Source organism: Panthera uncia, chromosome E1 (genome assembly GCF_023721935.1).
Source record: "Panthera uncia isolate 11264 chromosome E1, Puncia_PCG_1.0, whole genome shotgun sequence".
Classification (NCBI taxonomy): Eukaryota; Metazoa; Chordata; class Mammalia; order Carnivora; family Felidae; genus Panthera; species Panthera uncia.
In genome coordinates this window covers 9,243,229-9,269,807 of record NC_064814.1, presented here as the reverse complement: position 1 = coordinate 9,269,807, position 26,579 = coordinate 9,243,229, and the positions used below count along the sequence as shown (strand labels likewise).

At 58.0% G+C, this 26,579-nt stretch overlaps 1 protein-coding gene across 1 annotated transcript; it reads right to left on the bottom strand.

The window, feature by feature from the left end:
• Positions 1 to 24: 24 nt before the first annotated feature.
• On the bottom strand, positions 25 to 26,244 carry MLLT6 (MLLT6, PHD finger containing). Its single transcript, XM_049637482.1, is given in 23 exon segments — positions 25 to 415; positions 2,344 to 2,463; positions 3,029 to 3,085; positions 8,642 to 8,992; positions 10,007 to 10,097; positions 10,535 to 10,671; positions 10,673 to 10,885; positions 11,996 to 12,084; positions 12,188 to 12,385; positions 12,904 to 13,049; positions 13,249 to 13,315; positions 14,515 to 14,623; positions 14,837 to 15,024; positions 15,468 to 16,082; positions 16,597 to 16,822; positions 19,256 to 19,354; positions 20,022 to 20,180; positions 22,496 to 22,589; positions 22,819 to 22,922; positions 23,906 to 24,015; positions 24,246 to 24,300; positions 24,768 to 24,847; positions 26,066 to 26,244. Coding segments are annotated over 23 exon segments (3,597 nt in total). The 5' UTR covers positions 26,175 to 26,244; the 3' UTR covers positions 25 to 235.
• Positions 26,245 to 26,579: the final 335 nt, after the last annotated feature.

The window sequence follows — 26,579 nt, the reverse complement described above, 5'->3', positions numbered from 1 at the left end:
ACGCCAGTGACCACAGGAGCACCATTCTGGGTGGGTATTCTGTTTAATGTCCTCTTCACCAGCAGGCGTTAAACCAGGGGCATGTTCCCCGGCTGCCCGAGAGACCTCAGGTATTGGGAGCAAGCCCTTCACAAGCCAGCAGTGGGGACTGGGGTCCCTGGGCGGTCCCTTCTGGGGTTCAGCAGTTTCCTTCCCCACAAATGGGGTACCTGTCAGAGGCCTGGGAGCCACCCCCTCAGAGCGGGGAGCCCACGTCTGCCTTCTGCACCCGCTCACTCCTGTGAGTGCCATCGCAGTACGGGGGTTTCTGGGTGGCCTTGCAGGTACAGAGGGCCACTACACGGGTCTCCTGGGCCTTGAACTTGAGTGGGGATAGGCCAGTGCGTTGGAAGAAGTGGGAGCCATCACAGAAGGGCTGGGAAGGGAAAGAGCGAAGTTAGAGATGCAACCCCACCTGCTGGGCTGAATAGCGCACAGTGTTTAGGGCTCAGGCTCCTGAATGAGACTGCCTGGGCCCCCTAGTTTTACCTCCCTCATCTGCAGTGTGAAGGTAATAGGAGAACAGTCCCTAGGCAGTAAAACAAATAATGGTTTCTTTTGCATTTTGCCTGTAGGAAGCGTTAGGTAAGTATGAGTCTTCAATGCATTAGTCTCTGGGGGATCCAGAGGGCCAGGATAAAAGGGCAGAATTTTCAAGGTGAAACAGCACTGATAAGTTTTTTGATTTTTGAAGGTTTATTTATTTCTTTAATTTTTGAGAGAGAGATGGGGCACAAGTGAGGGGGGGGGGCAGAAAGGGGGAGAGAGAGAGAAGCCGGGGTCACCCGAAGCGGGGCTCAAACTTACCCAATTCGGAGCTCAAACTCCCCCGATGCAGGGCTCGAACTCACAAACTGTGAGATGATGACCTGAACTGAAGTCCGATGCTTAACTGACTGAGCAGTTAAAACCCCACTGATAGGTTTTTCTAAAACATCTCTGATGGGGAGTTTGCGTGGCTCAGTCGCTTAAGTGTCCCAACTCTTGGTTTCGGCTCAGGTCATGATCTCAAGGTTCGAGAGTTCGAGCCCCACACAGCATGGAGCTTGCTTGGGATTCTCCATCTCTCCCTCGCTCTCTGCCCCTCCCCAGCTTGTGTGCTCACTCACTCAACTCTCTCTCTCTCAAAATAAGTAAACTTAAAAAAATAATAAAGTAAAATGTCTCGGGGTCTCCACCGGCTCGTGAAATTCATTTCCATCCACATATTCTATGGGTAAAAACTTCTCCGTGTGGGAGACAGCCTGCCATGTACAATGCTTTAAGACTGGGGTATCAGTTTTGTTCGGCTCCAGGAAACATGGGCGCATGTTACAGGGAGTGGATGTTACAGGGAGGAAGGGGATGTCCCACGGGGAACTGGCTGCCTGTTGCAGGAATATATTTCCCATCCTTCCGAAAGCTGCTCAAGCAGAGACTGGGTAATGGAAACTGAGGCCTGCCTTGACTTGCTAGTTAGTTAGGCAGGCCTCCTGACCTTGAGGTCAAGGTAGGGTAGGAGCCGAGATGAGAGAAGTATACAAATAAAACCCAGCAACCTGTCCCAGAGGGCAAAAGCCAAGAAGGCAGAGTGCCAGATTGTGCTAGGCCACACTATGGCTGGCATTCCCTAGAGCTGCTCCACCCTCAAGAGGACCTGCTCAGGGTCAAGAGAGTAGCAAAGTAGGACTTGGGACCCTGGGCTGGGGCACCACATGACACCGCTTGGAGGCGCACATTTCAGAGCTCAGTTTAGGAAGGAAAGGGGCTAAGAGGCTAAGAATGTGGGTCAGGTTCCTGCTGGAAGGAAGGCTCCTGGGGCGGAAGGGAGAGGAAGGTGAGAGCAGGCAAGGCGACCAAGGAAGCCCCATCACTAGAGGCTTTGCAGAAGACACTGGCAAGGGGCACCTGGGGGTCTTCCCAATGTTGGGGTCCAAAGCCTGGGAGCCTTTGGCTCAGATGCTTCCTGGAAGGGGGAAGAGAGGGGGAGAAAGACAACCCAGCCTCTCTCCTTTGAGCGGGGAGTCCAGACCACGCCTCCGAGGGGTCGCACCAGAAGAGGAGGGCAGAGCCCTCTCAGAACTCAGAGAGACTGAGTTTCCCTCCGGCCTTGTGTCAAACAGTGGATACAGAGAACAGGGAGCTCAGGGCTGTGGGTGGTGGTGCTGGCCAGACAGCATTCTTTCACCCCCAGCCTCCCTTTTTGTGTGTGTGTGGGGGCAGGGGGGAAGAAAGAGGAAGGTCTTGGGCAGGAGCTCCCAGGAGATACCTGCTGTCCCAACCAGGGGTGTCATATGTTAAAGACAGGGGGTAGGGGTCTCTCACCTGCTGCTTGCTGCGGCCACACACACACCACCTGTAGGTTTTCCCAGCCACCAGCTCCACCTTAATGGGTGTCTTCAAGGCCACCACGGACTTGGCTGGCGTTTTAGGGAACCATCGGGCCTGCGGCAAGGGAAGATGAAGGGCTTGGGGTCAGCCCCATGCCCAGCAAGCACTTTCCTGCCTTTGGACTTGTCCAGTTTCCCAGTGGCTTAGGGCAGGCTTCCTCTGCAAGAGGCTGATCTGATGCCACCCCACAAGGACATTCCCCCAGGTTCCCACAGGACACCATAAGGACCCTGAGCTCCAGACAGGGAAGAGATTTCAAGCCCATGTAGGCGCTCCAGCTGGCTTCTGGGCCCAGCTACCTTCCTTTCAACTCCAGGCTCCCACTTGGGGACTAGGAAGGGAAGGGCCAGGATCCTGCCAGCCTAAGCAGGGTCACCTGCACCTGGGGCTGTGTTTATCAGGCACTGCTGTTCCCAGCGTGGAAGCCTGGCTCCCTGCCCTGTGCCCTCTGGTCACCCTACCTCCCCCGAGCCAGTGGGAAGGTGGCTACAGTCAGGGCTTTCTGAGGCTGGAGTCTGGGAAACAGGGCTGACTCTCTCGTTCCTTCTCTGATCTCTAGTTTTAGGGTCTCTGGGACTGGGGGGACTTGGGCGGAGGCAAGGGGAAACTGGGTACTTACCAGCCAGGAGGAGATGCCCCGCCTCTGATTCAGCGTCTGCAAGGTATGCAGGCATGACTAGACGGTGGTTTGGAAACACACAAAAAGAAAAGAAAGAAAAAGTCAGTGGAAAGCGTTGGACTTCCAAAAGGGTCATCTGGGAGGGACGACAGGACCTGGCGGGGGAAGGGGGAGGTAGCAGAAATAAGAGGGTAAGAAAAAGGGGTCACAAGACAGGAAGTGGAGTTGCTGGAAGGTGCGGGGGGCACCCAGCCTGCGCTCAGCGAGGGAGGGCCGCAAGGCGCCCGGCGAAGCGGGACTTGGGGACGCGCAGCCGCGGGACAGCGGGGCGGGGCCCTGGAGGGGCGAAGGGGCGGGGGTGGGCAGGCGGCCGGCGGCGCGGGCTCAGGGTGCTCACCCGGGCCGCGGGCCGCAGGGGCGCCCCCACGCCACCCATGCCGGTCCCCGCCGCTGCGCCGCGCCGGCTCCGCCCCGCGCCCGGGTCACCTCCCGCTCCCGCCCTCCCGGCCGGCCCAGCCCGCCGCGGCCCGGAAGACGCCGCGGGGCTCCGCGCGGGTGGGGGCCGGGGCCTGCGCGGTCCGGTGCCTGCCGCCGCCGGAAGCCCGGCCGCCCTCCCCCACCCCGCCCCGCAGCCTCCCCGGCCCCCCCGGGGGCGTGCGGCGGGGGCCGTCCCGGCGTCCGCTCCGGTTGCTGCGTGCGCGCGGAGCGACCGGCGGGGAGCTTCGCCTCCGCCTTCCTGGCGTCCCCGTGTGGGCGGGGACCTCCCGGGAGCCGGCCTCTCTGGCGGAGGCCGAGGCGGCGGCTCCGTCTCCTCACCCAGGGAACCTGGTTTTTCAACAGATTCCCGCCTGGCCCGGGCGTACACATCACGTCCCTGTGGGTGGGCACAGGTATTTGGGTCTTTGGAGCATACCGGTGCGCGAACTACTCACTCTAAGTGCTTAGAGAAATGGAACCGACCCCCCCCCCGCCCCCGCCCCCCTCCCGAGGCTCCCACAGTTGGCACGCCCCTCCCTTTCCCTTCAATAAAGCCAGACAATGCAGGGGACTTTGGATTTTTTTTTTTTTTTTGTAAAACATTCTTTTATTAAAAGAACAAGTGCTGTTTACGAACTGCCCTTCGTACAAATAACATCCGTTATACAAAGATACAAGATCCGGGTTATGCACAATTCCAGGCTCGGAAGTGAAAGGAGGGGGCATTGCCTTTTGGGCTGAGGATATAAAGGAGGTTCTAGAAAGAATGTAAAAGGAGCCCCTGGGTTTGCAAACTCTGGCTTCCCCTCCCTGCTCCCCTAGGAAGGGTCTGCTACATTGAGACAGACTGGGATGGACAGAGGGAAATGGGGCTGGGAGTCAGGGTTTGGGTCTCCAGTCCTGCCACCTGAGTCCCAAGTTGGGCTGGAGGAAGTGAACAAAGGACAATGAAGGCACCCCTCAGTCCCCAACTTTTCAGTAGATCAAGTCAAAGTGGTCGGGAGCTGGACACACTTTGAATCCAGATTGATGTGACTGGAGGGAGCCAGGGTACTGTGCCCTGCCCCCTCCACATTCCCCACTGAAGGGACCTTAATCCCTCTGGGCACCTCTCCCCAGGAAAAATACATCGAGACAGAGGAAAATTGGGAGCAAGCTGCCTACTCCTAACTTTGGCCCACCGCTCACCAGGGAAGATGCTCAAAGTTGGCCAAGGGGAGCCCGTGCCTCTGAAAAGTTGTCTGCATTTCCAGCTCAGGGGGAAAAGGGAAGTGTGGAGGTTACCCTTTCTCAGAGCTGGCCCCTGGCTCTGGCTCCCCTCACTTGTCTAGGCCTTCCCCAGGAGTACTTCCCTAGCCCTCAGTACAGGAATGGGTGGGGTGCTCTCGGCCTCAAGGTTAAGGCACCAGGAGGCAGCAGCAGACCCAGGAGCCTGAGGGGAAGACACACACAAATAGGAAAAACTTAAAAAAAAAAAAAAAAAGCAATCTTTAAAGTGTCATTGTCTATGGAAAGGATCCATCAGCTCTGAGCTAAGACAATCAGTGCTACGTAGATACCCTCCCACCCGGGCACAGCCCTGCACTCACACACACAGGGACAGACAGACAGCCACATGGAGGTGGTGCAGTGGGGGGCAAGAGAGCCCAGGACCAGGAGGCCTGGGTCCTGAGGGCTGGTCCTGGCTCTGCCCCGAGCCCCTGCCCCTCCTAGGCTTGGAGCTATCACCTGTGAAGCAAGGAACTGGCTCAAACCACCCCTAAAGACAGGTCCCTTCCAGCTGTGACATTCATGCACCAGTCGTGACTTCAGAGCTGGACAGGGGTTCTGCATGCACAGCCCTCACACCTCCACACTGAGCGTGATTACACACGAAGCTCTGCTCATGCATTTTCAGACTTCATTTCCGCCCTGCAAACCACATCCTTTCGCTCTGCTAGGTAGAGATATACAAATCTGTGTCTTTTCCCACTCCCCATCCAAACTCGTCCTGGAAAAAGGGACCAAGGCTGGGAAAGGAGGGTGAGGTCAGTATAGCCATTCCCCCTGCATTGGGACCCTGAAGATCTCCAGAACTTTCTTACAAAGCTCCCTCCGAAGAAGGAAATGTACTCTCTCTCTCATGCCCCTCTGTCCCAAACTGAGGGACAACAGCAATCCATACCCAGCCTGGGTCCCTTCTTCAAATCTAACCTACCTGGTGCTGCACCCCAGCCTGGGGAAAGCTGGAAAACAAAAGACTCTTGGAGATGAGAACCCCAGACTCTCGGGTGCTGGGAGGGAGGGGGGAGGTCTTGGTTCCAGTGCACTAAATCATAGGGACCTCTCACTCTCTGCCCCAGCAGCCTTGGAGCGGGTTTACTTTCCTCAGCATCCAGAACAGAAGTTGACTTCAGTTCTTAGTGGGCCGGCCTTGGGCAAGGGTGTGAGTGTGAGTGGGCAACTCTTCTAAGAACCTCTGAAGGTTATTTTTCTTTTCAGTGGTTCGGGGGCAGGGAATTAGAGAGCTTAATAGATGAAGATGAATAAAATGCTGAATTCTATTGTTTCTTCCTAATTGACATTTAGCATTAATAAAAAGTGAGTATTTCTGAGGTCATCACAACTGCCTTCCCCCCTCCCCCCAAGCCCTTGCAAGTGCCTAAGAAATTGCCTCCGAAGGATTCCCACCCACCCCCTCCTTTATCAGCTCCCTAACATCTTACAAAGTCTTATCAACAGGAATATTAATATTATTTTCAGTATCAGAAAAAAACCAGTTGAGCAGCACAGGCAAAAATATATCTGCACTACGTTTCTGTCATTGCCAAAAATATACACATCTTCTTTTCTTTAAAAAAAAAAAAAAACAAACAAACCCAACAACAACAAAAACCCAAACGGAAACACACACAAAAAAATCCACACATGCAAACACTGACGAGACATGAGCTTCAGGGAAAGCTGGAAAAGCCTTCTCCTGGCTCCAACCCCAGTGCAACTGAAACACAGACACAGGCTTCACCCTTGCCCTTCTCTCCTGGCTGCCCTACTGGCCCCTCACTCAGCCTTTGCCACCAAAGGCTCTGAGCAGGTGGGGGCTCTTTAAGGTGAGAATTGCCCCCACACCCTGAGGGGGGGGGAATAGCTGGTGGGTGAAGGGACAGTTGTCAGGTCAGCTCAAGCTGAAGGCTCCCCTGGTTGGTGGGGGCAGGGGTGGGGGTAGGGTGCAGGGGAGCAAGCTGGCTAATTCAGGGAGGGAGGTTTTCACTAAAGGAAGTGGCACTTTACCCCCCTCCCCTTTGCCCCATCCCCCCATCCCTGGGACTCCCTTCGTGCCAGGGAAGCAGGACAGACCATCAGCGGCTGGGGGGGGGGGGGCGGGGAGGGGAGGTTTGAGGGGGCACTGAGACCATGTGGGGTCTGGGGGAGGGAAGGCAGGATATTACCCTGATTCAAAGCCCCCAGCCCCTGGTTACTCTCCAATATTGGAGTACTGTTCTGGTTTTGTTAACCATTCACGCCCCAGAAAGGGACCAAAGTTGGTGAGGTGGGGAGGGTGCAAACAGAAGCTGGGAGCCCCCTTCTGGTGCCGCCTCATCTGAGCACTGCTCCTATCCCTGCCCTCGGCTGCCCCAGGTCCAGGGGGAGTCAGACAGACAGACGCGAGCACACACACACACACACACACACACACACAGACACACACGCACGCAGACACACATGCACAGGCTCACAGGCACACGCTCTCTGAGTCAGGCAGCTCCATCTTCCCACCCTCCGCACTCCTAAATCCAATAGTGCAAACAAGGGACAGGGCACTAAAGGGGGCTGGGCCTCCTCCCCTGCCCTTCCCCAGCCCGTCACTGGGGGCTCCAGAGAGGTGGGGAGGCCTGGGCTGAGTTTGATGCCATCCTGCCCCTTCCTCAGCTCCCTAGTCTGTGGGCTTTTACAAGCTCAGCTTGTAACCCTTGTTGGGGCGCAGGGGCAAGGGACCGGTGAGACACAGTCCAAGGGATCTCTTCTGCCACCTGCCCAAGTTGGGAAGAAACTGCAGGTAAAGCAGGACTACTCCTTTCATAAGAGATTTCCGCGCAGGGGCAGGCCCAGGGCCTATCCCTCCCCGCCTCTCCCCACTCAAGTGCTGATCCATTTTATGTGGAGGGTCCAACCAACCCCCCACTTATGCCATGGCCCACTTTGCTCTTGGAGGACCTCAAAACATTTGCTGAGAGTGGGGGCTCCTAGGTGGGCTTGGAGCCTGTCCTCCCTCTGAGCCCCTCACAAAGGGGTCAGTGCAGAGGGAGAGGGGGCCAATGGAAGGGGCATCCCTCTCCGTCTCAGTCCTCGGCACCAGGAGCACCCCACACTCCCCAGGCCTTGGCACATGATCTGGGCTAGGCTCTCCAGTGTCTGGGTGCAGGTGCCTGCTCCAGGCTAGGACCCCTCAGGCCAAGATCTGCCCCCTCCATCTGGGGGTCAGGAGGGGCTGGGTGGATTTAGCCTTTTTCCTGGTTGGCTGAGGTTCCTTTGTCAGCGGTCTGGAAAGAGAGGAAGGGAGGCTGGGGGTTTAGGAGGTGTCTGGTCCTAACACCCAGCTGAGAACAGCTGCCTGGGTCAAGGAAGCTGTCGTAGGGTACGGTGAGGGAGCCCCGCTGAAGCCCCTGCCCTGGGCTCTTGGGCTAACGTGTTCTTTATTTCGTGGGTGTTCGTGTGTGTGGGAGGGGGGGAAGCGGGGACGGGGGGCAAGTTGCCCTGCACAAGGGCACCCAGCTAAGCAGGTACGTTCCAGCCAATACCAGCACCCTGGGCTCTGCCTGTATACCTTAAGAGGACAAAGAGAGGAGCTTTCTCCAAATGGGCCACCCAGAGCATCATCTTTTTCTAGCTGGTCCACTCAGAGAGGAAACAGACTTTTCTAACTGGTCTTCCCAGAGGAACACTATTTTCTAATTGGTCCTTTTTCTATTAGCCCATGCTCAGAGTTTATCGTGGATCTAGCCCAGGCCCTGGGGTCTGGAGCAGGGCACTTTGCTGGCCTAGGGGTAGTTTCCTTCCTCCTTCCGATGACACATCTGATGATGTACCTTCTGATGTTCCACCTCTGCCCATCCCGGAGAAGGGAGACAGGAGGACGGCCTTGGGCCCCCTACTCACCCCTCCTTTGGGACCACTGCCGTCCGCCCCCGACAGGCCGAGGAAGGGGTTGGTCTGGGCAGTGAGGACTGGAGGTCCGCCCGCTGCTGCTACTGCTGCGGCCGCAGCTGCTGCAGCCATGAGACTCGTGTTGTTGCCAAGCGAGGGAGCCACCAGGGCTCCGGCGGGCAGCAGAGGTGGGGCAGACGCCGCGGGCAGCAGGCCAGGGGCGCCCGCGGACAGCAACGGGGTGGAGCTTCCTGCCAGCAGGCTGGCCACGGGCAGCTGGGAGCCCCCGGCCATCTGCAGCCGCTGCAGCTCCCGCTTCTGCTGGATCTGCTGGATCATCTGGTAGACAACAGTCTGGTGTTCCTGCAAGGGGGCCACACCACTCATGGGCCAGTGGCCCCCAGAGCTAGCCTGCCCTGCTTGGTCCAGGCCCCATCCCATCACCCTGGAACTATGAGGAAGGAGACCTGGGGGACCGTCAAGTTTCTGTTTCCATCTCCCTACCTGGGGACTCAAATCTTCCCATCTGGATCAGAAAGCAGTCACTGCCACCAGTGTTTGGCAACTGGGGCACTACCGGCCAAGTGCCGGAGGCTGTGTAACATCCTTGGCCCCACCCCCTCACTGAATCAGTTCCTGTTGTTACGACAACCACAAATGCCCTGGGGGTGGCACGACCCCAAGTTGAGATATAACTAAGCTAGGTCAATAGTAATCCAGCCCCCCCACCTTTTGTTTTGTTTTGTTTTGTTTCATTTAAGACTCATTTATTTTTGCTTTAAATAGGCAAGGCATTTTCAGTGTTCCAAAAACCAAAACAAAATATCAAGGTTTACCTTAAGAGATCTTGCCCCCACCCCTGTTCCCATCGGGCCCCTATAGGTAACCAGCTGAACTGGTTTCCGGTGTATCTTTCTAATGTTTCTTTAGGGGAAAATGATTATGTTTTCTATTTTTTCAACTCTCTCCTTTTTAAAAGGAAGAACTCCTTTTCTCCAAAGGAAATCTTAGCGGAACCCAGCATGTAAGACAGACCCAAAAGGGGCTGCTCTGGTTGAGAGGGTGTCACCTGCTCAGCCACAGACCCTGAAGATCCCCCTGAAGATCCTTGGGGCTGGGATTGGAAATGCTCAGTAACTGAGGACCCACCACCCTCCAGACCTTCTCACTAGGATGTTATCTGGGGCCACTGGAGCACCCCTTCCGCAATGCCCAGGGGCCTGAGAGCAACCCTCATCCCCTTTGCCCCCGCATGCCCCACAAGGGCCCAGCCTGGGGCTGCCCTCCCTCCTTCTATGCCGGCCTGGCCCAGGTTGGCCCAGCCCGACATGGGCCCTCCCCACGGAGCTGGAGCAGGCTGGGAGGGGCGGGCATTACCGGGGTCAGCTGTGGGGAGGCCAGGAGCTGTTGGAGCTGCTGAAGCTGCTGCTCTTGCTGCTGCAGGAGATGTCTCTGCTGCTCGGTTAGGCTGAGACAGGGGGACAAAACACACACTATGGACAGGGGCAGGGACATACGCCTCCCCCCTCCCCGCCAAGTTCCCGGACTCCCTCAGACCCAGGTGGAGAAAGGCAGGGATGTGCGGTTTTGGAGGGCTACAGAGAAACAGAGCGAGCTCAGATACTGCCCTGGGAGGGATATAAGTCAGATGGAAGAGCTTTCCCAAAAGGGAAATCAAGATTGGGGGTGCAAGAAAGAAACCGGCGACTTTGTCCCTGGAGAGCTACCATCCAGAGGGCACTCACATCTAACATCTGGGGAGTACCTGGGACCAAGAAGTGACTAGATTCTATACCTTGTGAGACTGGAGAACATTTTTCCTTTAAGGGGGACTGTGGGTGTTTGGGGGAGTCCCTCCCAGAGCCAGCCTCCCCGTTCCCTTCCCCAGGCTGAGCTCTCCCTCACCTGTTAAGACAACCTGGCAGCTGCAGCGTGGGGGCCCCGCCAGCCTGGCTCAAGCCCGCAGGGTTGGGGGCGGCAGCCCCATTCAACCCCCCCAGGAGCCCATTGAGGGGCAGGGCCCCGCTGCCCGCCAGCCCCCCCCAACAGCCCCTCAGCCATGGGCATGGCCCCCAGTCCCGCTGCCCCCGGTGCCCGACCCAGCCCGTTCTGCGGCTGGGGCGGGAGCGGGGCAGGGGCCCCGGGCAGGGCCAGGGGCAGAGTAGCAGGGCTCTGCTGGAGCAGGGGCAGCGGTGGGGGCGTGCTGTGGAAGGACAGCGACGAGCTGCTGCGGCTGGGGCAGCCTGAGTGTGGGTCCTGGGGAGGGAGGGGGAAGGGAGGGGTCAGAGGGGCAGGGGGCCAGCATGACCTCTCTGGCCCCCGGCCCAGCACCCACCAGCATTCTCACGGAGCACAGCCCCCCTCCACCTCACCCAGCAGAGCCACCCAGGAGAGAGAAGCAAGGCCCAGGGATAAAGGCTACGCAAAGAGTCCTTCACAAATCACGTTTACAAATCACTTCCTGGGGGCCCAGCACCCCTTGCAATCCTGGTTTAATCGTGAACAGTGACGATGGTGGTGGCCATCTAGCGAACCAGAGCCAGGGTTCAATGTGTGACCTGTACCATCTCGTTATTCCCACACATGGGTGAAGCCATTGATTCTTAGACAGGCTCTGTTAACTCTGCAGGCAGGAGAGCAGTGGCTGGAGTGAAAGGCTCAGGTTCAAACTCTATGGTCCACAATTCAATGGCTTCACTGGCTTCTGTGTTAGTTTACTCACAATGTGGGGAAGATGGCAGTCCCTACTCCACAAAGTTATTGTGAGGGCTAAACAAGCCAATGCTTTGAAAGCCTCAGCACAGGACGTGATTTCAGAGGGCGAGTCTGTCATTAATATTCGCTATGATGATGACGGTGATTGCGCAAGTATGTTAAGAAGCCAGTTCGATTCCGGTAGCAACCACCACATAACAATAGCGACCGGTACCCCAACCCCCACCAATTACACAGGGGGTTATTTTGTGTGAGGCACTGTAATAAGCCCTTCGCAAATACTTCTCAGGAGCCTTCCCTAACCACCTCTTAACTCCAGAAGAACCCCACCCCCACTCTTCCTCACCACCCTCAAATTATTTCCATTTTAGCCCCTTTCCTGGTTCGTGATTATCATTTTCTTGGATTTACAGTCTACCTTCAGGAGCAGGACTGCGTCCGTTTTGCTCACTGATTGCGTAGCCAGTGCCTGGCATCAAAAGTAGGCACCTCGTAATCATTATTTATTGAAGGAATGAACGGATCAGTCAACCAATTGCTCAGCCAATCACTTCACTGCCCAGCCTCCAATAGCTGTAGGGTGGAGATGAGACCAGAAGGCCCTGGCGCTTCCCCTCCTGCCCCCCCCTTGCCTCTCCCCGCGGCGCCCACCTCGGAAGACGTGGACAGAGAGTTGTCCAGGCCAAGGCTGTTCTTCCCCGGGGGGCTCTTGCTGGTGCTTAAGGAATCGCTGCTGCCGGCTGAGGGAGGGGAGCAGGGAAGGAGGTCAAGGGCTGGAATCAGGGCCACGTCGCATCGCCCGGCAGAGGCCCCTACTCCCAGACTGGGTGGGAGTCCCCTTACCTTGGGGAGGCAGGCCATAGGGCCCAGGGACTGGGCCGTTGGCGGCAGGCAGGGCGGCAGGCAGGGCGGGGAAGGGCACAGAGAGCTGCACGTTGAGAATCTGCAGCCGCTCCTTCTTGGCCGTCAGGCTCAGAATCTGTTCCTGAAGCCGCTGGTTTTCCTTCTGCAGCGCGTGCAGTGCCTTCAGCATCTCCACGACTGCGGAGAGAGGGTGAGAGCGCCTGAGCCCGCAGGCCTGGAAACGGGAGGCCAGGCCTGGGGGCGGGGCGAGAGAACCGGAGGCGGGGCCTGGAGGGCGGGGCCTGGAGGAGGAAATCGGTCTGAGACCTAAAAAGAGAAGGCAAGGCGCCTGCTGGCGAGACTTGGGTGAGCTCGGAGAGGCGGGAGCTCGGGAGCCGGAGGTGTGAGGACTGGGGGCGGGGCCTGAGGTTCGCGGGTAGAAGCTTGTGATAAGGGTTGTGGAGTCCGGAGGAAGTTGGAGCATAGGAAGGTAAGGGCCAGGAGGCCGCGGGGGCCGAAGGCGGGGTGCACAGGTGGCGGGTCCAGGTGCGGGGCCTAGCAAAGGTTAAATACAGATCAGGCCCGGGTAGCCAAGAGTTAAGGCCGAGGCGGGGCCAAACGCGGAATCTTAAAAGGTCTGGGGACCTCGGAGAAAAAGGTGACCGAGTCTGGGGGTCCTAGGGCAGGTCTCCCAGCCCGACTGCACCCCTCCTCACTGTTGACACCGGCCTCGCCGTCGCCCTGCTTCTCCAACAGCTGCTCCATGTTAGTTGTTCCGGGGGCTGCTGGGTCTAATTGGCTGCCCCCGCAGGATGCAGACGCTGTCTGGTCAAAGAGTGCGGGGAGGCTGCTGATGGGGGACCTGGGGTCAGAAGAGAAAACCAGGGTCAGGCTTACCTCACGTCCCCACTCCTGTCTCCCTCCTCCTCCCTCAGGGGTTCCAGTCTTCCCCTTTTGGACCCCACCCTCTCCTGGCGCCCTTCTCTCCGCCCTCTCCTCCCCTCAGTGTCCCTCCAGCCCCGCTCCCAGCCCCTCCCCCAAGCCGCCGCCCCCTCCCTCACATGGAAGACAGACTCTCCTGGGGGGAGGTCCCCCGACACCGGAAGCTGCAGTCCTCCAGGTCTGGCTCTTGGAAGGAGAAGGGGAGCAGGGATCAGCGGGGAAGGGGTGCCGTCGGCCTCACGGTCCCCGCCTGGGAAGTGGTGCGGGATCTGGGACTTTACCGCACACCCCTTTCCCCCAGCATCTCCCCCAACCCCAGACTGGCAGTTCTAGCTCTTAAGACGCTGGTAGCCCTGGCTTAGAAACCTGGCCCCTTGGGAGGCACAGCCAAGGGATCTGGTCTCTTCCCCTTTCTCTAGGCACAAAGGCGGCCGCTGCCTGGCTTCTTTTGGAATCCCCTCCCAATTTCTTTCCTGGTGTCTTCAGGGTTATAGAAATTCGGGGTCTACGCAGTCTTGGATTGAACTTGGGCCCGATACTTGCTATGTGACCTTGGGCTTGAAACTAATATCTCTGAATTGGTTGTGATGAAGATTAAAAATAAGGTAATAAATGTGAAGTGTTAGTTGTCCTGCAGCAAGCCCGTAATAACTGTAGCTATTATAGTTTTGTGCGACTTTTCATATTCATAAACTCACAAGTTAGGTTGCCAAACCTTTTTGTTGGGCCACAGAATTCCAATGTGGGGTTTGGAAAATGTAGTCACCCTGCGCTGTCGGGTCATTAATTCTGGAGTCGGATTCGGCCCCTTTTAGAAAGTTTACCTGAACTGGCGGCCGGGAGGTAGGCTCCGCCCCCTAACCGGCCAGGTGGTGTCTCTGTGCCAATCAGCTCTCTGGGGCTGGGACAACTCTCCCGGGAGAGGGAGGGGCGCTTGTGAGCCTCCCCCTTAACTCCTAAATACCCGGAGAGCAGGTTGCCCAGCTAGTGGACTCCCTAGACGCCCAGCCCAAGGACTTACTAAGAGGCCAGCGGGGAATTACGCTGCAGTGACCAGAGAACGGGGCTTGAAGTCAGGACCAGAACTGAGCTCCAGCTCTGCCCTTCTCTACTTGAACTGCCTTGAGCAAGTCATTAAGCCTTTTTCTTCTGTGAGATGGAGCAGTAGTAATTAATTCTGCCAGGTCCTACCCGTCCCATCAGGGGATTTTAACGTGAAAGTATACCCTGGTTTGCTGTGTGTGGCTTTTTTTTTTTCAGGGTGGGCAACGGCCAGAGGGAGGGGGCAGCCGGAAAGCCCTCCCATCCTTTCTGGGGTGACATGCAGGTGACGGGTGCCCCTTTGGTCTTTGGGAAGAAAGGGGAATGGGATCAGAGACACGTACCTGTGTGGCTGCTCTCGGCCTGGGTGAGGAGGGGGTTAACGGCACCCATGGGGGTTCCAAAGATGTGGGTAGAAGGAAGGCTAAAGGTAGAGCCAGCCAGAGAAAACACCTGAGGGAAAGGAGGTATAGTCCAGCCTGGTGGTTATTCTTGGATCTAGGGCACAACTGTGTCGGGGGAGGAGGGGATCAGGTAGGTGTACTGGGGAGGAGAGAGGGCCAGTGAGAGGAAGACATTCTCAATCTCTCCCATGGAGACCTGGGGTCCTAGGCAGCCTGTCCCCCACATGTCTAGGGATGGAGGAGCCCAGGAGTAAGGCCTCACCTGAGTGGTGGAGATAGAAGCAGAGGAGGAGGGGAGGGTGCTGGTGAATGGGGAGCGGCTGAGGCGGGGCAGGGCCGAGGTCCCTGGGGGCCCCAGCAGGCTGGAGGAGAGGGGGGTGCTGCAGACAGCTCGCAGCATTCCGCCACTGCCGCTGTGGGAGATGGGGTCCTTATTACTGGTGTAGATGCCTACAGGCAGAAGGAGGACACAGAGGGAAGCTTAGTCACCATTCCCCCTCGCCCTTCCTCCACCAGGTGGCTGGGGCAGCCCCTCCCCAGAGAGAACACTCCCCTGGGTCTGGCCACACACAGCAGTCTAATGCTCTCGCTACAAAGATGTCACATCTGCCTGTGACGTCTGCTTGATATACCTGCTTATTAGACTGCCCTGCCCAGACCTGGGGGAGTCCTGGCTTTTCTATTAGGTAGGTCCTGTTGGCAGTCTACCCCAAACTCTCTCACTACAAGCCTGCAGATGATGGGTATGGGGGAGTGTCTTAGAGGTGACTATCTCTTCCCTCCTTTATCTCTGTCTTTTGGAGCAGTTTCTATCATTTCCCTCTCACTGCATGTTTATGCCTCTGTTCCCTCACTAGACTGGCTGGGCCCTGAGATGTCCAAGGGTCACTAACCTGCCCCTAGCAGGGGAGACTCCAGGCTCAGGCTGGGAAGGCTCCCTGAAGGCCCAAAGGTGCGGGAAGCCAGACCACCCAGGCCAGAGCTGACCAGGGAACCTCCGGAGAAGGGTGAAGCAGCAGTGGCAGTAAAGCCAGCCAGCTGGGCACTGGGCAGCGAGGGAGCAGCTGGACCCCCAGCCCCCTCCTTGTTCCGGCTGCCCTTGGGACGTCCTGGTCCATGTCGGCTCCTCTTGCTAGCTTTGTGCTTCTTCTCCTTCAGGCCCGTCTCGGGGGTCTCCTCAGCAGGCGCAGGGGCAGCACTCAGTGTGGGCATCCGCTTGTGGGTGCCTGCTGAGGCCCCGGACCCCGACACGTGGGGAGACTTATAGTCTCCAGGGGACGGGGCCCGGGCCCGGCCCGAGCTGGAGGTGGTGGTGGAGAAGCGCATGATGGGCCCAAAGCCAGAGAAGACCACCTTCTGCTCAAAGAGATCAGCCTTGGGGGGCTCGGGGGCTGAGGGAGAGGGGGGAGCTGAAGGGGTGGGGGCTGCGGGCTTGGAGTACTTGTCCTCCTCTGGCTGCTCCAACTTGGGGAATGCCGAAAAGTCAGGAGAGCTCTGCAGGGACGAGACTGCACAGAGGGAAAACTGAGTTACAGCTGGGCCCCATGTCCCTCCCACCCCACTCCCAAGGGCACTAGCTGGAGAGAGCTCTGGGCAGGGATTGGGGAAGCCACCGTTCCTGTCCCAGCTCTGCCGCTGTCTCTATGTCTTGGGATGAGTGTCCCCAGCTCCGGCTTTCCCACATGTGATAAAAGAGAAGGAGAAGAACTCCTGCCTAATTGATCTCACTGTACTGTAGAGATTATAGGAGATTATTAGTGTTGACACTTTAAAAATGGCACCTTATGGCACAAGTGCAGGGGATAACAAGTGCATACTGTTAGGGCAGCAGAGGAGTGGGACCTGAGAGGGACCGGCTGGGGGAGGGTTTGGAGAGGAGTCATTTGGTGGGTATCTCCCATCTTTAACCAATTTAAGAAGCAAATGAGATGCAAACCAGTATGCAGAGGCCCTTGCTAGAGAAGCTCTGGGCTGGCTGAAGGCTGTCCCACCCCCAGCTTCCTCCAGGATGCCCACACTCACCTGCAGGCTGGAAGGGCCCCCCAGAGGAGGAGGAAGAGGAGGAGGAAGAGGAGGAGGAGGAAGAGGCGGAGGTGAAACTGCTCACACCTTTCCCACTGCTCAGTTTCTTCCCCTTGTGACTCAGGCTATGGCTGGAAGACTTTTTCCCCTTCGAGTCCCTGCTGCTCTCAGAGGTCTCCTGAGTGCTGGCCTCGTGGTGGGAGGAGGAGGAGGCTGAGGAGGGGACCTGAGAAAGGAGGAGAGGGAAAGCTCAAGGCCCGCTGTCCCCCGCTCACCCAAACCCGGAAGCGGGGCAGGAGAACACAGGGCTCAGGCTCTACAGGGAGAGCCCAAGTTTGCTTTGGAAAGGACTTGTGGATGGGGAGCCCAGAACAGGGAAGCGGGTGTGAGGAGAGAGGAGTTGGTCTATCCTTCACCTGAGGCAGAGGAGAGTGAAAATAGTCCCCAAGCCTGTACCGATGTGCCCATCTGATCATTCATCCTTTAAAGAAACGCTTAGTGGTGCCAAGAGGGCTGGACTTGGATGGGCCTGTGCTGGGGAGAGGGACCACTGCCCCGGCCCCATCCTTGAGGCCTCCAGTCACCACCCTGCCCTCCCCGCACACCCTGAGCTGCAGCCCAGCAGATACCCCATTTCCTGGCCATGCTTGTGCCCCTCCTAAACCACCTGAGCTTGCAGTGCCCAGCCCTCTGCCAGGACAGCCTGGCTTCGCTCTCCCCGGGAAACTTCTCATCCTTCCCAATTCAACCTGGAAGTTCATGAAATTCTTCCATGGGGCCACCTGGATCCCTGGGGTGGACCCAGTCACTCTTGTCCCTTAGTTCCAGAGCTCTGTGCACTCACATCAGCCACGTCAACAGTTGCCACACTGTTCTGAAATACACGGTCCCCATGTCTGAGGCTTCCAGCAACCCCTCCGAGGGCAGCAGGGTAGTGGCTGGAGGAGCATGGGCTCTGGGGTCAGGCAGAGCTGGCTATGAGCCTCGTGGGCTCTACCATCTACTGCTGTTACGTTATTCGGTCTCTCAACCTCGCTGAGCTTGTGTCCTTACAAGACCAACTATGCCTCTTTGGAGAGTCACGAGGAGCACAGAGCCACATACGTAGTATGGGGTCAATAACGATGATGGCTCTGATGCCAGTGGCTGCTATTATTATACCGCAGAGACAGTGTCCTGTGGTAGGTTAAGAGTACAGGCCCTCAAGACTGCCACTCCACTACTTACTAGCTGTGTGCTTTTAGGTAAATTACTTAACTTCTCTGTGCCTCAGCTTCTTCATTTATTGGACAAGGTTAAAGAAAAAACAACACCTAATTCATTGGATTACTTTAAGGATTAAATGAGCTAATAATCCCCACCTACTCCTTCCATCCCCCTGTTCTAGAAGTGACATTGGCATGTGGTGAGTGAGTAAGGCTTCATATTACTGCCAGGGATGGTGTGTTTCCTCCTGGTAGAGACCAGGTATTTAGTACATGAACAAATGCTAGAGGAAGGATGGACAGGGCGATGAGAGCCACCCTTCCCTGGGTGGAGGCCTGGTCTCTGTCTTCCTCTTTGTTCTTTTCAACAGCTGGAGTTCTGAAGGGAGCCAGATGTGGTTCTGAGAGCAAGGGAGGAGAGGGGCTAGGGGGAGGGGTAGCTGAAATGCTGGGGTGGGTGGAGGGGGATGGGCAGAATGCTCCTACATGTCCAAGGGGACAGCTGGCCACTGGGAACTCCCATATCTCTGGCCATATTTCCACCTGCGTAAAGGCCCCAGGGAAAGGTCAGAGGGCAGGAATGACAAGCTTTTCCAGGTGAGCCCTGGAAAGCAGGCTGGGAGGGGGTTACCGGGAGGGACAGTTGCCACATCACCCTGGAAACCTGACACCTGAGCCTCCTGCTAAGACGCCCAGAGCTCCGCCAACCTCCTCAGGCAGGTGGAGGTGAGTGGGTCGTAGTGGTGACAGGAAGAAGCAGCTTTTCTCCAGGCCCCTGTGCTCCTTCTGTGGGTGGGTGGGTTGTGGGGGGCGGTGGCTGGAAGGAGGGGAAGGAAGGGCTGCTCTGGCTTGGATTAGCGACTCCCTAGCCTCGGGTAGGGCCTGCCGGTTGCTCCTCCAGATGTTGCCCATTTCTGGAGACAGGCCTGACATACCAAGCCCTGGGAAGGGTGGGAAGAGTGGGGGTTTTGGGGTGCTGTCCATGGGCCTGGCCCATGCCACCATGGATTTTGGTTGGGAGCCAGGCTCTGGGCAGGGTCCTGATGTGGGGCAGGGGGGAAAGCGAAGGGGTCCTCTCTGCCTATCTCTGGGGAAACGGGCCCCAGAGCTTGGAGAACCAGCTTGAGTACGGTGCCCGCAGACAACAGCCCAGGGCTGAGGCTCTGTCTGGACAGAGGCAGATGTAAACATCTGGCAGCCAGCAGGCAGGGCAGCACCCCCCACCCCACCCCACCCCTACCCTCCTGGTTGGTCAGTGGTTGGTGGGGCTGAGGAGCACAGGCCCCCGCTGGGCTAGAATAGGGCAATGGAGAGGGGTGGGGTGGGGTGGGCAGCAGAGGCACATTAACCAGAAGCTGCTGAGGCAGTGCCCACAGTCCCTGGCTCACTCTGACCCTCGCGGCGTGCCTCCCTCCCCTACCGTGGCCGTTCCTCCTGGGTGTGGGCAGCAGTACCTTGTCAGCAGTGGGGACCACAGGCGGGGTGAGGATGCTGGGGGGTGACTCAGGCCGCTTCTTGTGCTTCTGTTTAAGGCGTTCTTTGTCCTTTCGACTCTGGGGAGGGAGAAGTGACCAGATACAGGTTGTGGGGGACAGTCTGGGGGAGGATAAACATGACATGTGCATGAGGAGAGGGGTCGCCTCTCAGGGATGGGCTTTGTGGGCATCATCTCCCCTTGTGGAGGGACTGGGGGACTTAGGCTGGAGGAGATCGGCTCAGGCAGGTCGCTCTGAGAGCCAACAGCCCCTCCCCCTCATCCTCACTGCTTGCTAAAAATAGCCTGTCCCATTATCACGCCTGGGACACAGAGCACCACACACATGAGCGTGTACCTGTGAGGGTGTCCCCCTGGGGCGTGGAGCCGTGCAGAGGGTTGGGGACCGGGTGCACCGTGATGTATGGCGCGAGGGGACATACAAAACTGGGCTGACACACGGCTAGACTGTGGAGGTGTCTGCAAACGTGTAGGGCCATGTGTTGAGGGCTTGGGAGACACTGTCACGTCACGAGGAGGACATGGAGATACAGAGAGCCCCAGAGAAGCCACGCCCTCATCTTACCCTCCATGCCCCTCCTGTGTCACTTTCTCAGCCTCCTGCTGGCCCTCAGTGGCCTCAGAGGAAGGAAGGGGGCACAGGGGCACCTTGTGGTGGCTTCTTAAAAAAGTTATGTGTTTGCAAGTGTGGGCAGGAGGGGGAGAGGAAGAAGACATTTATTTACCTTCTTCTGGCCCCTTTCATGGTGGGAAGGGTGCTTCTCCTGCTGGGTGGACGGAGAGGCTGACCGGCTTCTCCGGCCAGCAATAAAGCCGCTGCCACCTGCCCCTGTACCACTGCCTCCTGTTCCTCCGCCACCCCCGCTGGCATGCCGGGATGTCTTCTGGGGAAAGAATAGAGAGGAAATGCCAAACCCTCCTTTCGATAGCTTAGGAGAAGATTCCTGAAAGTCAAATGATCCCGGGGGCCAGTTCTTCCCACCCGCCTTGTCACTAAAAGGACCTTGTATCTTCAGTGATGCTCTGCTCAGCAAAAGGCATTCTCTAGCCTTAAATGCCAGCGCTTCCCAAGCTGGCTTATCCAATGCAGATTCAGCAGCCGAGGCCCAGAAGAGCTAGAGGCGTCTTGGCCCCAGCAAGGTACTACTGGAGGTAGGACGAGAACCTGGGGCTCTTATTTTCCACCCTCCTCTTTCCAGGGTGCCTCTCGACCCATCTCAGGCAGCCTGAGCCATGGCCCAGCTCTGCCTCTTTCCCTGGGGTAGAGGACAGAGGGGGGCCCTCATGGGGAGTCCCTGCTCCCCTGAACCCCATACCCCTCCTCCCCACCAGCCCAGACACTTCCCTCCAGCCATCAGCTCTTTCTCTCTTGATCCTGGCCCTCCCCCTCCACCAAACACAGTGGTTCCTTCCGTCCCAAAGGACCTGACGCCCCTAAGAAGGGGGAAGTAAACATACGCAACAGCAAAAACCCAGATACGTGATCCTCTGATCCTCGTGCTGCCTCTCCCCCCAGCCAGGGCCTGCCGCCTCCTTCCCTTCACTGCTGATGACTGCCCCCTGCCTGACAGCTTCACCTGTGCCAGACTTGCAGGTGTTTCCTCTAAGGTCACCCACTACCTCCCAACTGCCAAATCCAAGGACTAATTGCAGGCTCCGTCCCACCCAGTTGCTCCCCCGTGGTGGGTACTGCGCCTACCTCGCCAAGCACTAGACTCTCCCCTTCACGGACCCCATCACACCTTGCCCCACCACGTCCTGCTGGGCACTTGAGGATTCCAGCCCAGCCTTCTATACTTGGGCCTGCCACCACTACCCTGCCTGGGGGACAGACAGCCACCAACGCCGAACAGCCCCATTTGGCACCTCCTATTAGCCACACTGAGCTCCCTACCTTGTCCTAAGTCCTCATCGAACCCTGAAACCAAGGTGACCGTATGATTTATGATCCAAACCAGGACACTTTTGAAAACAAAAGGGGAAACTATTAATAATTACACCGGGGTGATGGGCATGAAATGGAACTATCGAGGCCAGAACAGGACGTATGCCAACCCTACAGAAGGCCACTGCACCCCCTGTTCATAGCATTCCCAGGTGTCCAAGCACTGAGAGCCAGGATCCTATGTAGTACCCTGAAATCCTCCTTCTCAGCCACCCCCACATGTGAGCCTGTCTACCTAGAAATCATTCTAGAGTCCAGCCTCACCCCTCCAGCCCTGTCCCTCCCCCCACCCTTCTCACAGCTGTCTCCCAGCCGCCAGCCTCAGCCCTTCAGATCCAGCTTCACAGTGGCTTGCCAGGGCAATCTTCCTAAAAAACAAACCTGATCATGTTACCCTCCTGCTTATGAGCCTGTGGCCTGGGGGTGAGGTCCAAGCTGCATTCCCAGTCCGGCTGCAGCCTCCCCTTGCCAGGACACCCCCTAGTTTCTGGAACATACAGGTCTCTCCACAAACATGGAATAGAACCCCTCCTCCAGCCTCTCCTTGGGCCCCTGAAGCCTAGGGCAGAAGCAAGCCCCGCTCCGGCCCTGCCTGAGCGTCCGGTCATCTCCTGCCTCATCCTCACCAAGCACCGTGTTCTGTTCACAAGTTCTCTTTTCCATCTCAGGACTTTGCCCATGCCAGTCCCTCCCCCTAGGACTCATTTCTTTCTGTCTTTGCTTGGCAGGTCCCCAAGGAGCTTGCAAGTCAAACTGTGTGTTCTGATTCCCACACACTAGCTGTGGGATGTTGCACAACCTAAGTGTGGGTCTTAGTTTACTCATCCGTAAATTGGAACGATACGGTACACCTAGTTCTTAGGGTTGTGGGGAGGACCACATAAAATGACACATGGAGAGAGCTGAGACAGAGGCTGGGGCACAGTAACCCCCTCGGATGTCGGCTCTTACTGCTTCCACCTCCACTCAGCTCAAATGCTGCCTCTTCCTTAAAACCTCCCAGGCTCTGACAGGCAGAGTCTGAGCCTTGCCTTCTGGAATGGACTGCCTGGTTCAGCCCTCTTTCGCCCACCTCGGGCTGGGCTTCAATCTGTTCCTTATCCAGTGGCATGCTCCTCGGGGCAGACACTGGGTTCCTTCTGCCTTTGTCCTACCAGTGCCAGGCACCAGCCTGGCCCAGAGCCCACACCCTCTAAAGCTGACTTAGAGGGTATGGCTGACTGACCCACTCGTGCCCTGGCCGAGGAGACTCACCATTTTGCTGAAGTGGTATTTGCAGTAGCCGCAGTACTTGACGTTGTCTACCTCCAGCACTTCCTCCTCGCACAGCAGGCCTGCCATTTGGGCACTAACCGGAAAAAGGTCAGCCTGAGAAGGGTGTGGCCACAGACCAGACCAGCTGCCTTCTCCCCACCCTCCGGGACCACCGCTAGGGTGAGGCCCAGACCATCCTGCGAAATCACCGCCATCACCACCAAAGAGACAGTTGTCCATGGCAAACCTCGGAGCGGGTCGGTGCGGCCGGCCAGGGATCCCGGAGAACCCTGGAGGGGGTGCGGGACGGGCAGGGGTCTCACCAGGTGACGTGGAAAGCTTGCCGACATCCATGGCGGTTACAGGTCATACAGGCTCCTGAGGCTGCCTTGCTCTCCCGGCCCTGCTCCTCGCAGATGTAGCAGGTCTGCAGGACACAGTGCAATTGTCCCCTCCTCCCTTCTACCTGAGGGATCCCTTGGCCTTCTCCTCCACTCTATTCTCTCCCCGTGATCCTAGGTCGGTGCCATCCAGTGGAAGATTTTGCGACGATGGAAATTTTCCCTACCTTGCTGTCCAAATACAGTAGCCACGAACCACACAGACTACTGAACACCTGACAGGTGGCTCGTGTGACTGAGGAGTTGAATTTTAAATTGTGTTTAATTTCAATTAGTTTACATCACCACGTGTAGCCGGTGGAGACTAGATTGGATGGCACCGTCCTTGGGCGGGGAGCCCTGTAAGGCCGGGGACTATGTCTGCCTTGCTCACAGGGAGCTTATGCCCACCTCTGGGACTCTGCACGTTGTTCCTTCTGCCTGGACCTGGAACCCCATCCTCCTCAAGGCTGGCCTCAGCCTAAATGTCGCTTTCCCTGACCGATTTATCTGATGTAAGTGCCGATGATTTATCTGATGTAAGTGCCCCCGCCCCAACCCACAAGGTATTTATTTCAGTACTTTGTTTGTTTTCTTCACAGCACTTACCACAAACTGCGTTTTTTTTTTTTTTTTTATTTGCCTGTTTATTGATATTTACAGCCTTCCCACACAGAAGTGCGGGTTCCATGGGGCAGGGACCACATCTGTTTTGAGTACCTCAGCCCAGGTTCAGCACATAGTAGGCATTGAGTAAAACGTGTCCAGCCAATGAGCAAGTGAACTGCTTGCTAAGGTCCACCCACTGGACCTTGCAGTATTACCGCAAGGGAGCCTACTGCTTCACTTTGAGCCCCAGAGCATAAGCACGTGCCAGTCAGTGGCAGGTGCCTACCCACCTCCTGAGTCCCCCCTTCGGCTGGACAGAATCAAAGGACACTGGATGGAGAGAGAGAAATGGAGGGACCCAAGGACGGCGGGCCGGGGCGCGGAGCGGGGGCTGGTACAGGGCATGGCACGGGCGGCTGACCTTGTTGAAGCGATCGTGAGGCACGTACTGCAGCACGATGGGCTCCATGGTGAGCACGTTGGCAAACTGCACCTCCGGGATGTAGAGGGCACATACCACGTGGGCCCAGCCTGGGGTGGCGGGGGGCTGGCCTCAGCTGCCATGGCAAGCCTCAGACCCTGGCCCCTCACAACCCCACACTGCGGACAGTCCCCTCCTCCACAGCCTTCCCATCAGACTCCGACCTCTATCCCCACCCTGCCCCCCTCCCCCCTGCAGTCCACTCCTGACTTCCCAGACCCTGCTCAGGGGGCCTTGCTGACCTCAACCGATGAACTCTGGGGCTCAGGGACCCCCTCACCTCCATTATCAGTCCTCTTCAATGCCCCGTCTTTGTGTGGGCACAGCTCACACCTCTGCCAATGCAAGGGGGCACAGGGATTTGCAGGGGGGTTCCAAAAAGGAGTGGGGGAATCTGCTGAGCTGGGCCCTTCCTCAACACACTCAGAGGGCCCCAGGACAAAATAAGCTGTCTACGGGGGATGTGTAGGGATCTGGAAGAAACGGGATTGCCCATGAGTGGTAACTGTCGGAGATGAGTGATGGGGACAGGAGGTTCATTGTAGTATTCCCTCCACTTTTGTACATGTTGGAAACTTTCCATAATAAAAAGTTCAAACAAACTAACAAAAATAAAAAGCTCAGTGCAGGAGGTGGCGCAGAGTGAAGGATGAGCTGCGGGAGAGCTGGGTTGGTGATAGATGTGCAGGAAACAGGAAGTCCTGTGTGACAGTCCCACCCCAGCCTCAGCCTCAGCGTCCCCTAGTTTAACTGCGAGGAGACGCTCAGGTGTACAGAAGTGGGGAGGGAGTCTCAAACTCACCACCCTGGCTGCTCGCTCCTGAGATTCACATTTCCGGCAGAACCAGGGTCCCGTTGGCACCTGGACGATGCCATAGCAAGCTGGGGGTTGCGGAGAAGAATTGCCAAGTCAGCCCTGGTTTTTCCCAGAGCAACTGGGGGAAGAGGGTAACTCTAAGGGTTGGGGGGGGGGGGGGGGGGGGTTGTTGTTCCCCTGTCTGGAGTCACTCACTAGACAGCAGGACCACAAGGAATGCCCCACAGCACATGGCCAGCCTTCAACCACACAACCAAACACTCCTGGCAGGGGTGAGAAGTCTGAGCCCTTGACCTTAAACTTCTAGAAGACTCCCTACCCCATGCTCTTTCTGGACCTGTTTCCCAACTCCTGCCTGGGAAGAGTCCTCATCATCAGGAATAGAGGAAACCAGAGGGACAACATTTACAACAGTCAAACACGTTTTGTTGTTATGGGGAGGGGGGGGGCATTTCTTAAAGGGCCAGTAAGAGAAGAGGTGGGGAAGTAGGGGGTCCAGGGACCTCATCTTAAGCCTGTAACTGTAATAGGTACAGGTCAAAAGGCAAGGCCAAGGGCAGGTGCAAGTGCAGGTAACCAATAGGAGAGTGGCGGGAAGAGCGAGCAGCGATAGCATTAAGGGTTGTCCCGGGAAGGGGAGGGGGGGGGGCAGCTGGCTGTGCCAGACAAGCCGGAGATGCCAGCCTGCGCCCTCGGCAAGACTCCTCAAGGAGTTAACTCCCGAACCATGTGCTGTTGGGGTAAACTCCAAACCTCCCTCTTCTCTTCCCGGCCCCCTGCACAACCTCGCTCCTATCCGCAGCTCTTCCCGGAGGATTTTAGGAGTCCCTTCTCCCCTGGGACCCTTCTCCTCCCTTCCCAATTCCGCTCCTCCCAGTATCCGGAAGCGGGAGGGGGGGGGATGACCCCCCCTTGACCTCTCCCTCCGGGAGCCGGGACCAAAATAACCGGGCGGGAGGGGACACCTCGCAGGTAAACATTCCCCCAGCAGCCCCGACACTGGCGGTGTGGGGCGCCGAGAGTGCACTCACTGCCCCCTAGTCTGTCCCCAAACTCCCTCAACTTGGGGTGGGGGGCGCGGGACTGGAACAATAGGCAAGAAAACAATGCCTGACCCGGTCCTCCAGGACCGGGCGGGGGGAGCCCCCTGACGCCTCCCTTCCCTTCAGGTGGGGTGGGGGAGGGGCGCCCGAGCCCCAGGAGGTCCCCGGAGGGCGCGGCCGGGGGCTCCCTGCTCGCGCCGCCCCCGGGGTCCCGCCGCCCCCCGCGGGCCACCCCCGTACCTTGGTGGACAGCCACGCTGCACGCGTGCCCATCACAGTAGACCAGCGGGTTCTCGGCCCAGCCCCTCTCGTCCGAACATACGCAGCAGCCTCCTACCATCTCCTTCATACTCCCATGAGCTCCCTCCGGGGCTGGGGCGGGGGGCCGGCCGGCGGGGGTCGGGGGTCAGGGGGGGAGGGAGGGAGCGGGGGGCCGCGCGCCTCCTCGCTCCCTCCTCCTCCTCCTCCGCCGCCGCCGCTTCTTTTCTTTGCCTCCTCCTTCCTCCTCCTCGGCGTCCTCCTCCTCCTCCTCCTCGCTCGCTCTGTCTGGCCGCCCCCCCCCCCGGGCCCTCGCCCTCCTGCCCCGCCGGGCCCCCCCCCCCCCCGCAACAATGAGACCCGCGCGCCGGGTTCGCCCCCTCCGCGCCGCGCGCCCGGCTACCAGGGCCGCCCGGCCGCCGCACAGCCCGGGCCCGGCGGGGGAGGCGCCGAGTGGCACATCGCGGGCGCCCGCCCGCCCCGCGCCCGCCCCGCG